Source organism: Phalangium opilio, unplaced genomic scaffold (assembly GCF_054372755.1).
Source record: "Phalangium opilio isolate 3A_F unplaced genomic scaffold, DU_Popi_V2 ptg000038l_1, whole genome shotgun sequence".
Taxonomy (NCBI): domain Eukaryota; kingdom Metazoa; phylum Arthropoda; class Arachnida; order Opiliones; family Phalangiidae; genus Phalangium; species Phalangium opilio.
In genome coordinates this window covers 4,796,279-4,810,462 of record NW_028324161.1, presented here as the reverse complement: position 1 = coordinate 4,810,462, position 14,184 = coordinate 4,796,279, and the positions used below count along the sequence as shown (strand labels likewise).

Sequence of the window (14,184 nt, the reverse complement as noted above, 5' to 3'; positions counted from 1 at the left end):
TACAACGTCTGTGCGCAGTTGCTCGCCAATTTCGCAGGGTACGCGCACCCCGGTACAACTTAAACAAACGTGACGGTTTTTGGGAAGGGTATTTCCATTTCAATTTCCTTGAATCACTTTCACAATTGCCAAACGTGCAAATTTTTATTTTTCCTATTTTTAATTAATTTATTAAACTTTAACTTTAAATAGATGCAAAAAAAATTAACATTAGTCCCAAGGCTTAGCGAAATGAGACCTTAAGCGTCCATTTTACTTGTTTACATTTTACCGTCTTTCTGTAAGACCTTGTCGTCTGCTAGCTTTTTTTTTCTTTATTATTTTGGGATACTTTAGCACGAAAACTTTAACATGGGCTCCGCCATTAAGATTCTGGTCCATTATATAGAAGGTTCATGGGAAAATAAAGGTTTGTAACTCGCGTGTTTCGATTGCTATGAAAGCGTGCTACGTGCGACGTCATAACGGTGTCGTCTTCTGGTGGGAGATATCTGGAACTCGCAACTGGCGCTCGTTTAATAGGGGGTGGTGGAATAATAAAGTATAAATGGAATAAAGTATAATGGGAATAAGGCATAATAACGAACTGGAATAAAATATAACTGGAATAGTGTATAACGTCGTATTTGAAAACTGGAATAAGGTATAACTGTCCTAATATATAATGGGGGAAAGGACAAAATGGGAAAATGATAAAATGTCATTCCTGGACTAAAGTATAATGACCCAGAAGCCAATACTGGAATAAAGTATAACTGGACTAGAGTATAACCGCGAAATTCTATACCGGAATAAGGTATAACCGGATGAATGTATAATGGACGTACGTATAACGCCAAATTTCACAACTGGAATAACGTATAACCGGACTAATATATAATGGACGTAAGTATAACGCCAAGTTTCACAACTGCAATAGCGTATAACTATCGGGTCTACGACAATTGGGCGACGACGATTGGTTGTCCGACAATTGGGAGCGTTGAAAATTGGGTGTCCTAAAATTGGCAGGTTTGAAAATTGGGGGAGCGACAATTTGGTGTCAACTTTATTCCAGTATTGGCTTCCGGGGCATTATACCAGGGTCAAGGAATAACATTTTATCATTTTCCCATTTTGTCCCTTCCCCAATATATATTAGGACAGTTATACCTTATTCCTGTATTCAAATACGACGTTATTCACTATTCCAGTTATATTTTATTCCAGTTCGTTATTATACTTTATTCCATTTATACCTTATTATAGCGACCCTTTAAAATATCTGTAGTTTGAGACTGGCAGTTGCTATAAAAGCGTGACATGAGCAACGTCATATGTCGCCGTCCGACGGAAAAGATATGTAGCTACTGGCCGTTGCTACTAGAGAATACCGCGTGCGAGGTCAAAACGGCGTCGCCATCTGGTGGAAAACAACTGTAGTTCACGAATGGCAGTTGTTAATAATGCGTGACACATGAGGTATTATAACAGTGTCGCCCATTTCAGATATCTCCAAAAACATCAGAAAATAAAATAGATATTTCTCGCAACAAGGGACTTGCAAACATCAAAGGCTTTCTTTTCGCACTCTATTTAGTAGGCCTGTGCGAGTACCCGGTACCCGACAATTACCCGGTCGGGTATCGGGTCGGGTACCTGAAAACGTAATTTCTTAATACCAGAAACTATTCGAATATTTAAATTTTTCCGCTCATTACCCGTGACAAGGCTTAGGACAATCGGGTATTGGTTTGGCACTCAAGAGGAGGGGTAAGGTGTGCCTAAAACCACCAGTGAGGGCGCTAGACGCCTGGCTTTCTTTCTTCTTCCAACTGGAACTCAACAAAGCCACGAGCTTAGAGAAGAACAAAGTGATACAGCCAGAGAGAAATTCAAGGAAGAACTTTTGGTACCCGAAAAGCACCCGAATAATGGTAGTTTTGTTAGGCCTAAATATTCGAGTACCCGTTAGAAATGCGGGTACCCGACCCGATACCCTATTGAAAGTTTTTCAACTACCCGTACCCGACTCGAAATACAAAAATCACTACCCGCACAGGCCTACTATTTGGTAAAAAACGTTGACATCCGAAATGAAAGACATAAGTTTATAAGATATGTTCCAAAAGTATAACACTCCATATACTTCGTAATGCTAGAAACTTACAGCTCGAGCTAGTTCGAGAACGACAGAAGCGAAAATTGACTACACTCGGTTTTGCAGTCCATTTTTACCTCTCCGAGTGACGTATGTCACGTGAGAGGTATTACACCGGCCGTGTCTGTCTGTGTGTCTGTGTGTGTGTGTGTCTGTCTGTCTGTCAGACCCCACGTGACCGCGTTCGCAGTTTCCAAATCGGAGCAAACAAATACCCGATTTCCGTAACGCGTTCGCGGTTCACGGAAATTTGGTCATTCATCTACCAACACCAGTCTTTACTAACTGGCTTCTAAGGACCACAATCTGCCAGTCTTTGTCCATCCCACATGGACACTAGTCTGTACGTGCTTGCTTCCAAGCACCACCAACTTTTGTTCTTCGTCAATTTTACCTTGACTCCAGCTTCTATGCACCACCATCTTCTGTTCTTCGTCAATTCCACATTGACACCAGCTTCTATGCACTACCATCTTCTGTTCTTCGTCAATTCCACATTGACACCAGCTTCTATGCACCACCATCTTCAGGTCTTTGTCCATTCCACATGGACGCCAGTCAGTCCATTCCGGCTTCAATTCCTTCGTCACCGTTTGGTTTCAAGATATACGCGGCGATCGGCTAGGGTTACGAGAAACGTCCAGCCTCCCAATGGCAGGGCTTCCACCATCGGTTCACGCGAATGCGTTTTTATTCTAGGAGAGCGGTAGCTCTCTTAGATAAGACTTCATACTGACTTTAATGTATAAGGATGGTTTTTTGATTGGATATAACTTTTTTTGTATTGTATTAACTGTTTTGAAAAAATTCCACAGAACTACAATTCGGACCCTCAATATGTGGTTAAAATTTCAAAAAGATTCATTTAATAGTTTATTTTATAAAAAATAAAGTTGCTAAGGGTGGTTTTCATTTCCATAAAACTTTTACGATATTTTGATGAAAAACATAAAATTTTCCCATAGAAATAACATGGGAAAATATTTTACAAATAACCATTTTGTGGCAGCCGTAATGCAATAACTATTCGGCTGTTTGACTTGAAACCGGTTTTAAACGAAAGCCTGGTATTTATATTTTGTGCTTTCCAATTTTCATTAATTAGATTTAAGTTAAAGTATGTTTAATTTCACATTTTCAAAACCATTCCAATATGCGATATTTTACCATGGATAAGAGTCAGTTTATGATGTTAGCACGGTTAAGGCTATTTGGTCCAATTTTTCGTAGTGGTAAAAAACAAGAGAACCTATGCTTGTAATAGCTAACAAGTTAAGTTGGAAAAGGACCCCACACATATATATTAAGTTACCAACTGCCTTAGAGACAGTAACAACAAGATTACCTACGACTGGTAATGAAGCTAGATTACCGACGACTGTTAATTAAGCTAGATTAGCGACGACTGTTAATTAAGCTAGATTACCGACGACTGGTAATTAAGCTAGATTACCGACGACTGGTAATTAAGCTAGATTACCGACGACTGGTAATTAAGCTAGATTACCGACGACTGGTAATTAAGCTAGATTACCGACGACTGGTAATTAAGCTAGATTACCGACGACTGGTAATTAAGCTAGATTACCGACGACTGGTAATTAAGCTAGATTACCGACGACTGGTAATTAAGCTAGATTACCGACGACTGGTAATTAAGCTAGATTACCGACGACTGGTAATTAAGCTAGATTACTGACGGCTGGTAATTAAGCTAGATTACCGACGACTGGTAATTAAGCTAGATTACTGACGACTGGTAATTAAGCTAGATTACCGACGACTGGTAATTAAGCCAGAGTACCGACGACTGGTAATTAAGCCAGAGTACCGACGACTGGTAATTAAGCTAGAGTACCGACGACTGGTAATTAAGCTAGAGTACCGACGACTGGTAATTAAGCTAGAGTACCGACGACTGGTAATTGAACTTGAAAGTATATGACATGTGTTGGTGCTCAGGTATACGGAATCTTTTTGTGGTATAACTATGTACAGCTTCCTCTGTATTTGCATGTGAAAATGACGGGAAAGCAATTTGAGTTTGACCGGACGTTCATTGTCAAGTCAAGCAGTCAGGAATGACAGTTTTATAATAGATGGTTGGTTAGTTCAAACGAGTTAACTAATATATGCACAATGCCCTAATACTTTTACTCTCCTAAGGTTTCTGAACAATTTGAATTAATATTAAGACTGAAGTGACAGATATTAATAAAAACTGTCATTGTAGACAAAGACGGGAAAGTGTAAAAGATAAGTGTAGAAAATGAATTGCCTGAAGTAACAGATATTAAAATTTTCACTTTTGAAGACATGATCATAAAACATCGATTATTTGAAAAAATTCTTATCTTAGTTTTTTCACTAAATTTTCATTAAACTCAAAATATTTTTCTACATTATTTACACAAGTATTTTGCTCTAAATAGTAGTCCAGAAAAAATGGTATCTTCAAGTTTTTTGAGGGATACTGGCATGATACTAGGTTACAAATTACAAAGGCCGTTCTACTGTGATGTAGTTATTAATGTTCAAAAGATATTTTGGGAGCTATACATCACGTTAATTTTGATATTTTTAAAACTTTCAAGTTAACGACTACGATTTTTCAAGATTTCACACAGTTTTTTGTTCAACCATTTTCTGACTATTTAATTCTCCTTATGGGACCGAATACTCAAAACTAATTGTAAATTTTTGATATAAAATAAAATGTTCACGCGTACTACTTTTAAAATGATGCTCATATTTCATGACAAAATATTTTGACTAATTTTGGTGAAAAAAACTAAGATAAGAATTTTTTAAAATAATCGATGTTTTATGATCATGTCTTCAAAAGTGAAAATTTTAATATCTGTTACTTCAGGCAATTCATTTTCTACACTTATCTTTTACACTTTCCCGTCTTTGTCTACAATGACAGTTTTTATTAATCTAGTATTGGTTTCAAGATATACGCGGCGATCGGCTAGGGTTACGAGAAACGTCTAGCCTCCCAATGGCAGGGCTTCCACCATCGGTTCACGCGAATGCGTTTTTATCTATTATTATAATGGAAACGAATCGTATATACCCCAAAATTTGAAGAAAGCGGGCAAGAGGGGTACCCTTCACTTTAAACGTCAATATTAGCAAAGTTTCGAAAGATAATAGGAACAACTTTATTTAAAACGATTTAACTATTTTTAAAGTTATTTACTGGCGATTAAAATAATTAATATCATTTATATTTAATTAATTATTTAAGATAAACTTATTTCTTTGAAGTGGCACAAGTGAGAGTTTATATAGAACGAGTAATGAAGATTACATCTGAATTGAAACACTACACGCATATCAAAGTTAATATAAAGCGAGTAGGATGATAAGATCTCTTACAAAACGATAACATTTCCTTTTTGCAGAATATTAAATGGAAATATTTTTAATATTTTTCGGCATTACGATTCTTTTAGTAGTTGTGTAGCTATAAAGCTCTGTTTCATCTCAATATTCCAAGAACATCTTTTGATATTAACATTTCAAATTTGGTGTTTACTTTTTAATTCAGCTTTACTACATTTAAATATAGCGTAAACGCAACCTTTAATTTCACTACATAATATGGATTTCAATACTTCGTCTCTCTGTAAGTGTTGAAGCGATTGAGTGAGTCGAAAGATAAATACACATCCTATATTATAGTTGTACCATGCGTACCACAATGTTGCCAGGCGTTTATAGAAGGATGCTTGGGTACTTGGTACAGACTGTTACGTCTACCAAGTTTCCTAGCATCCAAGAATAAATAGGATTCATAGAAGCCAGTGTTAAGGGCATGTCATGGGTCAAGTCGTTAAATATATCGACGCAGTTAAATAGCTGATGGCATTATTTTATGCACTTTCTCATTGCGTTTCGAGAGGAAGTTCAACTTTGGCACGGACGACATATGGCGCTCTTAACCTTCTACCCCCAAAAATCGCGTTTGTCTGCTCGGTTTCCCCTTCCGCGTTTTTTCGTTATAAACTTATGATTTAACGAACTGTTAAGATAAAATTTCATATTTCCTAAGACAGATAAGCTTCTACTCCTTTCATCTTACTCCCAGTTAGATTTAACCTTGTTAAAACATAATCAGATGAATTTGAGTTACAATGCCGTAAAATCCTGTGCATACAGTTACCTAGGAGTGATAGAGACATTTTTACCGATGTCTAGAGATGATAAACTTAAGCGAAATTGTTTTACGTTTGAATAAAAATACCGCTTCCAGTAGTGGGTTTATAGTACTCCTTGTTTGTGTAAGATTAGTGTAGCTGTAGAGCGTAATCATGATAAACCCTTAAAAATATATATTTTCAATAAAAACACCGCTTCCACTAGTGGATTTATACTCCTTGTTTGTGTAAGATTAGTGTAGGTGTAGAGAGTAATCATTATAAACGCTTAAAAATATATTTTCAAAAATGAAGAATATAGAACATTTATTTTGTATCAAAAAATATTTTGGTGCTAAGATTGCTTTAGAAAAATCCAAACGGCTAGGTATTGGTAAAAAAGACATGTGTAAGCTATTTGTAGATGAGATAATTGTTTTACATGTTTTAAATGAAACTAAAACTTCCACTATTGTGTCTAAAAAAGTGTTGGCAATGTATATTTTTTAAATATGACGGAATTGCGGTTGATATGATAGCGCCCTATTTGCGAAAAAAACCTTTTTTTAAACAGTTGAATCACTCTTTGATAGAATTTCAAGAGAAGAAGTTAAGCGTTAAATTTGCTCGATTAATTTTGTTTGGAAAATAATATATTTAAGCGCTACGTATTACTGAAGGAGATTGATTTTGCCAATCTTTGTGAGTATTTAACTGTTTAATAATTATTTTGGTTAAGTGGGAGCCTAGCTTATGTGTGATTGGGTTGTGGCTTCCATGTTTTGGGGACATTTGCTTTTTGTGTGGCGAGGTATGATTCAGCTTTGATATGGACAAATGTTACAAATCATACTGGTAGACTAAGAATACGTTGAGGTATAGCGAGAGAGAAGAGTTTCCACAGCACTTGAGAGATATTGAAAAGGCTTGAACAATTGACTATTTTAAAATTGAATTCCTGCACTTGCAAAGAATTAAAAAAAGCGATAGATGCATATATTTAGGTTGTTTAAGGGGTAGTGATAGTCATCTCCACTCGGAGAGGTAATATTTCGGCTTTCCCAACTTGTCATATTTAGTCTGCATTACTAAGCCTTTGACAGCGCCTAACCGCAGGCGTCACTTTATGAGAATCTATGATGTTTCATCTACAGACAGTAATAGAGTTACCTTTATATCATTTAGAAGTTGATGAATCTCGGCGTTTTTAACTTTAATCTTTGCCAAGAGCTCTTTCTCTTTCATTTTGCAGCTTTCTTCTTTCGATACTTCAACATTCTTTATCATCTATTTGCTTTCTTCCAGTTGTTCTTGCAACTTCTCAATCTCGTCACGCAAGATACTCTGCTCCTCTTCGTGCTTCTCAACCATTTCAAGAGCCTAAGTGCAATTAAAAATAAAAAAGCTTTCTCTGAAATCAATCAAGTAGATTGTAACTCGTGAACTGTTCACACTTTCTCAAACTCTCGTTTGGTTCTCCTGATTTCAGTCTTTTTCGATTCAATTTCTTTAGTCAAAGTCAAGTTTTCCTGTTCGAGTTCCTCGTTTCGAAGATTATGTTTCAGAAGCGACGTATCACTGCCTTTTCTTGAACCCTAAATTTCATGGACTTATGGTTAGTGGTATATTTTTTCACAAAAAGAAACTAGGTTCAAATCGCGTTATACATAGTTTACAGGCAAGGAGGATTCCTACCATTAACAAAAGGAGACCAGGCGACTTAGAGTAAAAAATTTGTCTGCTACTTTACACTCTAAGTTGCCTGGTCTTCTTGTGCTAATGGTAGGTAGGAATCCTCCATGCCTGCAAACTATCAAAAGTGGATGAGAGGAAAAGTATGAAAATGGCCAAAAGTCGCGAGTCATCAGAGTTTCGCCGTAGTTGACCGTTTTATTGGCGTCGCTATACTGGGCCTGTTCACTCCCTTAAAATAGGTATTGTGTTAATTCGCGGTTACCGTCGTCTGCTATTGTGTATGCTAGAACTTCCTCGATTTGTGTTTGTAGTCAGGACAGAGTAGCTGGTAATGTTTTAAAAGGTATTTGAAGGTATAAAATTCGGATTTAAGTAAGGTTATCGAAGCAATAGAAGGGCGCATAAAACTAGATACGTTTAAAACAAATCTCGGTAATTTAGCTATAGCGCGAGCAGCTTGCGCGGTGATGCGCGTAATAGAGTGGGCTATGGTTAAACCAAGGAGCATAAATGTCTGAACTACTTTCAGTCGCGAGTTTGCAAGTCCATCAGTCACTAGTAGACTAAATTGTTATTGGCGAAACTTTGATGTCCGCGTTTTTTAACACAGGCTCTATGGCCATTGTCATACTTTCCCTCTCATCCACATTTGAAACTATGTATTGTTAACTGAACTCAGTCCAAGCACCGCCTCCTATATGTAATCCAAGCCCGTTCGCCGTCCCAAAATTTTTTCCAAAAGTGGAATTTTAATTCGCCAGTCTCTACCGCTAGAGGCGCGATTAACTATAGCTTTTAAATTTTCCATTTCAAATTTTAGTTTACTTTGTTTCATTTTCATCGCTTAATGAGGGAATTTATTCACTTTAAAGTTAAACCACTGTTGTTAAACTAGTACAGTTTTCAAATTAAAGGGTAAAATTGTACGCAATTAGTTCAATTGTTTATCTTTGTATTCCTAGATTATCCTGTATTTAGATATAGTTTACAAATCAATAATACTAAAATTTACAAATCAATAATCCTATAATCTCCCTAATCATTTTCCTATAATTCATATGATTTTAATATTTAAATCCTATTTCCTCATGTAATTTGCATCTCAAATTCCAATTTTTCCCATTCAATTTCAAGATTTTCCCCTACTATGTACTGAATTTAACCTTGGACTATTTCAAATTAATCATGATATGAGAAATATAATCAAATACTTATATCACTTTAGTCAAGGTTGTCCAACTAGTCGAAGAAAATGTATTGTGCGAATCTCGGATAAATCCCGCCACCTATTGGGATAAAATGGCATTCCTATACAACATAAAGTCCCCCCTAAAAATTTCACCGTGCACGGGCTTGGATTACATATTTTCTAAGTCTAATTGGTGTGTAGAAGATTATACATCATATTGCCTGTACCACAGGAGCCTGAATTTGCTTAAACGAATAATGAAGTAGTTATTTTTAATCCGCATTATTCCCGATGCATATGTCAAGCCTTCAAACGAGTTTATTAACTAAGTAATCTTCCTCAAAATGATGCGACGTCTGCCACTAAGCAGAGAAGTTTAAATATTTTTTCGAATCTGTAGTAGACAACGCATCATTTTAACCAGATTTGCCAGCAGACTTGTAAAGAGGGGGCACCAGGGAGCCTGTGACACCCAAGAAAATTCACAGGACACCCTGAAAAAATATTTTTAGAGGGAGTCGGGTACCACCCGGGTACCCTGAAAAATTCGGGGTGATGAGAAGTTGAGAACTCTCACCCATAACCACAATTCAAAACAGCTCTCAAAAAAGGGGAAAAATGTAATAACGAATATTACCCTCAAAACTGTGCCCTCCCTCACATTTTGTGTATTTACCTTCGTCCACTAGGGAGCCCCGGGTACCCAAGAAAATTCTGCTTTGGGGGGTCGGGAGCTCCCGATGAAATTATCACTATTTACAAGTCTGTTTGCCAGTTAAAAAAGGCATGTTAAGCCTTGCACATGCATCGGGAATAAGGTGGAGTAATTAAGGGCCTTAAAACATGCATAAAATATTAGAAATAAAACACCAAAACTTTTTCTTTAATTTATAATCAATTTAAAGGGTTGTGATTTCAGCTCGCTAAGCCAAACTCCATTTTGCAACAAATTTTGAAGATAGAAATTTCATTTAAAAATGGAATGTTCCGCGGCCAAAAATCTCAACTTTGGAAATAGATTATGTAAGTTAATGTAAAGTTTTGGAGAGTTATCATGTTTACATACATATTATAACACCCTTAAAGGAAAAGAATGTACCAATACATCATTATATATATATGTAAACAGGATAACTCGCCAAAACTTTACATTAACTGACTACTGGGCCGCCATTGATTTAGTGGCGTCTGCTAAATAGAACCACTTACCCTTACGGGATTGGTTGAATTCTCACAGGCTTTGAGAAGCGGTAAGGGTAAGGTAGGTTTGATTTAGACGTTTTTTTTTAAACTTATAAATGTTAAATCTATTGTAATAAGAGTAGATTTATTTTTTCCTTTCATACTTAGAAAAAGGCCGTTCTTTTCAAGTATATGTTAGGTTACTTTTCCTTTAAACATTTAAAATGAACTAGTTTTTCTACTTCGTTATCCCTTTGCTTGAAAGCAATTTTATAATGGGATTAAAACAAAAATAATTAATTGGATGGTCGATCACAACTGGTCTTAATCTCTTAATGTAGAAGCAAAGGGTCACTGCCACTTGTGACATAATCCTTTGCCTTTCTTATGTGAGGAGTGTAAATATATTCAAAGCATTTTGCAACGCAGGCTTTTGGGGCATAATCAATCCCAACCCTCAACTAGATTTTTTACTAAGTACGAAACTCCACATGGTACAAACTGAAACTAATTTTCCACAAGACAAGGCAACCAAACTGACATCTCAATACCTTGATATTCTCCAACTCGTCCTTCAGATCTTCAATCTCGGCTAAAAGCTCCTTTTCATGACGAGCACTCAGTCTTCCTTGATTCTTGGCCATTTGCTCCAATTCTTCCATCGCAACCTCCGCTTGCAACCCTTTCAGCTTGAACACGATGTTATTCATTTATTTATTTTATCTTAACCTAAGGTTTGTTTTCTTAAAGAATGAACTTTTACCTGCAAAACTGCTTTTGACACCAGAAAGAGCTTATGCAGTCTTTTGGGATCATCTTCGTTCAATGGGTTAAACTTTAATAATATAGGTTAATTAAAAACAACGACAAATTTATATTCTAATTAGGGTACTTACATTAATTAGTTTTTTGTAGAAACTTTCAGCTAAATCATCATTTATATCCTGAAGATTGCATTTGTCAATTTCGTTCCAATCAATAGGGGCCATGTGAACAGCGGAAGTGCGAACTTAAATGCAGCAGAATTTACACAAGCGAATATTGCATGTGTTTTTGTTATTTATTTTTTGTAGTCATTGTCTTGTTTTCACGCATTTGTTATTTACCATGTTTACCAATAATAATAGAGGTTAGTAAAATACGAACACCATGGAATCCACGTAACACACAACCACAGGGTTCCACTTCACAATTTTGAAATTGGAGTTGAAAAATCCAAGTTGACTTAACCCAGGCTCGGACACAAAAAGGGACTACGAATCGTCGAAGTAACTAGGGTGCTTCCCCGGATATTGCTGGTGAAATGCTCTTCTAGCATTATAAACATACCAAAAATGGAGTGGTCACGTCATCACCTAAATGAACTTGGTCCATTTTATTATATCTTATCTTTTGATTATTGTCTCAACGTTTCAATTAGCCTGTTTTGAAAGGCCTTGGTAGAAGCTGTCTGCTTAGCCACTTCGATGTCTTCTTCGGGTTCGGTCTGCTACAAACATTTTTGTTTGTTATGTTTCCATAGCAACAAAAGTAACAAAGAGCTGGACATAGGAAATCTTACAGCAGTTCTATTGGACAGGGTGGGAAATAAGGATTTTTTTTAAACTGGACATTGGGCCAGCGACCCCTCTGGCCTGGAATAAATAAACTGGTCCATGACCACTGACCAGGGCGCGTCGTCTGCTAAATTGAAGAAGTGGATAATTACAATATATTAACTAATGTCTGGACTCTGGAAACCCTTGAATTTTCTTAGTGGTCCTGTGGACCACTGACCCCCCCTCCGATTTAATTTTTAAACTGGTCCAGCCAATTTTTAAACTGGTCATTTGCCCTGTGCCACCGCCTTTTTTCCCACTATCCCAGCACTTAGTCTGCACTAAGCCTTTGCCAGCGCCTCACGAGGCGTCGCTTTACAACAATCTATGACTTCATGACAAGCTCTAAGCAACCAGTGACCAACTTAGGGAACATAAGGTTATGAACTCATGGTGTGATGTTTTTCATTAAACCAAACTAAAGCTATTTCATACACGGACGAAGGAAACCTCAAAACCACCCAGGTAATATATCGCTATTTTCTTCAAAGTGTTGGTCAAACTAAGTTTATTGTGAATTTCCGAAATTATTTTGTCTTGGTGTTCAGAGAGACCAAGAAAGAATTTATCAAAATTGTTTAGTATAGTCTTCAATGATACATAGAGATAATTAGCGCAGTCGTAGTCTCGAGGTCTAAATGGCTTAACCGGGCTAGAGAGAGTCCATGGTTGAACGTGTACCACGTGGATACCCGACTAGTTGTGTAGATGTATTTAATATATTTAAATTGAAGTATAACAAGTGTAAGATAATGCCCAAGAACAAGTTACGTACGTAAAATATTTTCTTTAACAATAAGCAGAACAGTGCCATCAGTGATTTCAAATCATAGATATAGTAAAACTATAAAGGGTCTAGATCCACTTCGCTGGCTTAGGCTTAACGAAAAAAACGTGGAAGGGGCAACGAGCAGACAGCCGCTATTTTCTGGGGGTAGCCGTATAAAACGCCATCTATCGGGAACTTTCGAAACTAAATTAAGGGATGAGCTTAGAGTAGTGGCACTCTATGTTAACCCCCTATAGGGCATAATAAGTCAAACCCTCGGAGATGCCATTACTCCATTTTATACGAGCTATGAGCGGAAAAACGTATTTTATAAATTTTACACCTGTAAAATCTTTTAAAAACACTTGGAACTTGTATTTCTACTTACTTTCGAGGAAATACCACCGTTTTCTGAAGGTAAGAGTCTTTTTTTATACATTTATTAGTAATAAAAACATTTAAGGCGAGCTAAGCCTTGGTCATGGCCATAATGTAGATTTGATTTGCACATAGAGAAAAGAGGCTGTACTTTTGTGACTTGGAAAATTTATTTTTTAGGCTATTCGAACATTTCTATGGCAAAATGAGGTAGGCCTAGGAGACTAATGAAATATTTAGAGGATAATTTTGGAAGCAAGGTATCATTGATGAATTGGTTGTCTTTCACTATGATCAAGATTTCGATGTTATCGGGTGGCACAAATACTGCCCAAAAGCATACGGGTACGTTACACACGAAAAGCTGACCCTGAATCTGATGATAGACATTCCAGTTCATCCGTTTCTTCGTCAATGTAAAGGTAAAAGTTACCCGAAGCTGCTTTTCCTCTGATAGTTTCTTTATTCTTGAAAATAGTGTAAGGGCATTTGATCTCCACTAAGTATAGCTGGTCCTCAACCAGTATAAGGCAATCGGGGCTTGCCCCAAGGAAGCAAAATTGAGGATTAACAATCAAACCCACAGAGGTGTGACACTGGGTATTGATGTGTTGCCTGAATATTTGAAAAAGCAGCGGGTTCATGCTTCAATCCATGATCAAAGGACAACGCTCCCATTTCTTCTGATGCTTCAGATTGTTGCTCGAGAGTCTTAATTTTTTTTTTTTTTTTTTTTTTTTTTTTTATTTATTTGGTTGAATACATGTAAGCCTTATAGGCTTGGGTAGTATTTTTTTTTTTTTTTTTTTTTTTTTTTGTAACAGTAGTATCGAATTTAGTAAGATGGTAACAATATAATGAGAACGAATTTAGTAAAATAGTAATAAATTGTAAGATGAACAATATAATGAGATCGACATATACTTGGTAAATGTTGTATAGATGGGTTTACATTATAGAATTAAAAATGGGGGAATTGATATAGAACGGGGGAATTTAGATTTTGGGGAAAAAAAAAAAAAAAAAAAAAAAAAAAAATGTTTTTGGGAAATTTATTAATATTAGGATTGTGACTTCGACTTAGCAAA

The 14,184-nt window shown here is 36.4% G+C and overlaps 1 protein-coding gene and 1 long non-coding RNA gene across 2 annotated transcripts in view; one reads left to right on the top strand and one right to left on the bottom strand.

Annotated features, from left to right (window-relative positions):
• LOC149682750 (uncharacterized) overlaps nt 1-14,184 on the top strand; it is a 289,717-nt gene that overhangs the window by 253,247 nt on the left and 22,286 nt on the right. The gene's annotated exons all lie outside the window — the stretch shown is intronic.
• LOC149682758 (centrosomal protein of 290 kDa-like) lies at nt 7,464-11,794 on the bottom strand. The gene is made up of 5 exons (XM_089834423.1): nt 11,248-11,794; nt 11,115-11,186; nt 10,903-11,040; nt 7,740-7,880; nt 7,464-7,665 (listed from the first exon to the last, which is right to left on the bottom strand). The coding sequence occupies exons 1-5, from the start codon at nt 11,338-11,340 to the stop codon at nt 7,573-7,575; spliced, it is 537 nt and encodes a 178-aa protein (XP_089690549.1). The 5' UTR covers nt 11,341-11,794; the 3' UTR covers nt 7,464-7,572.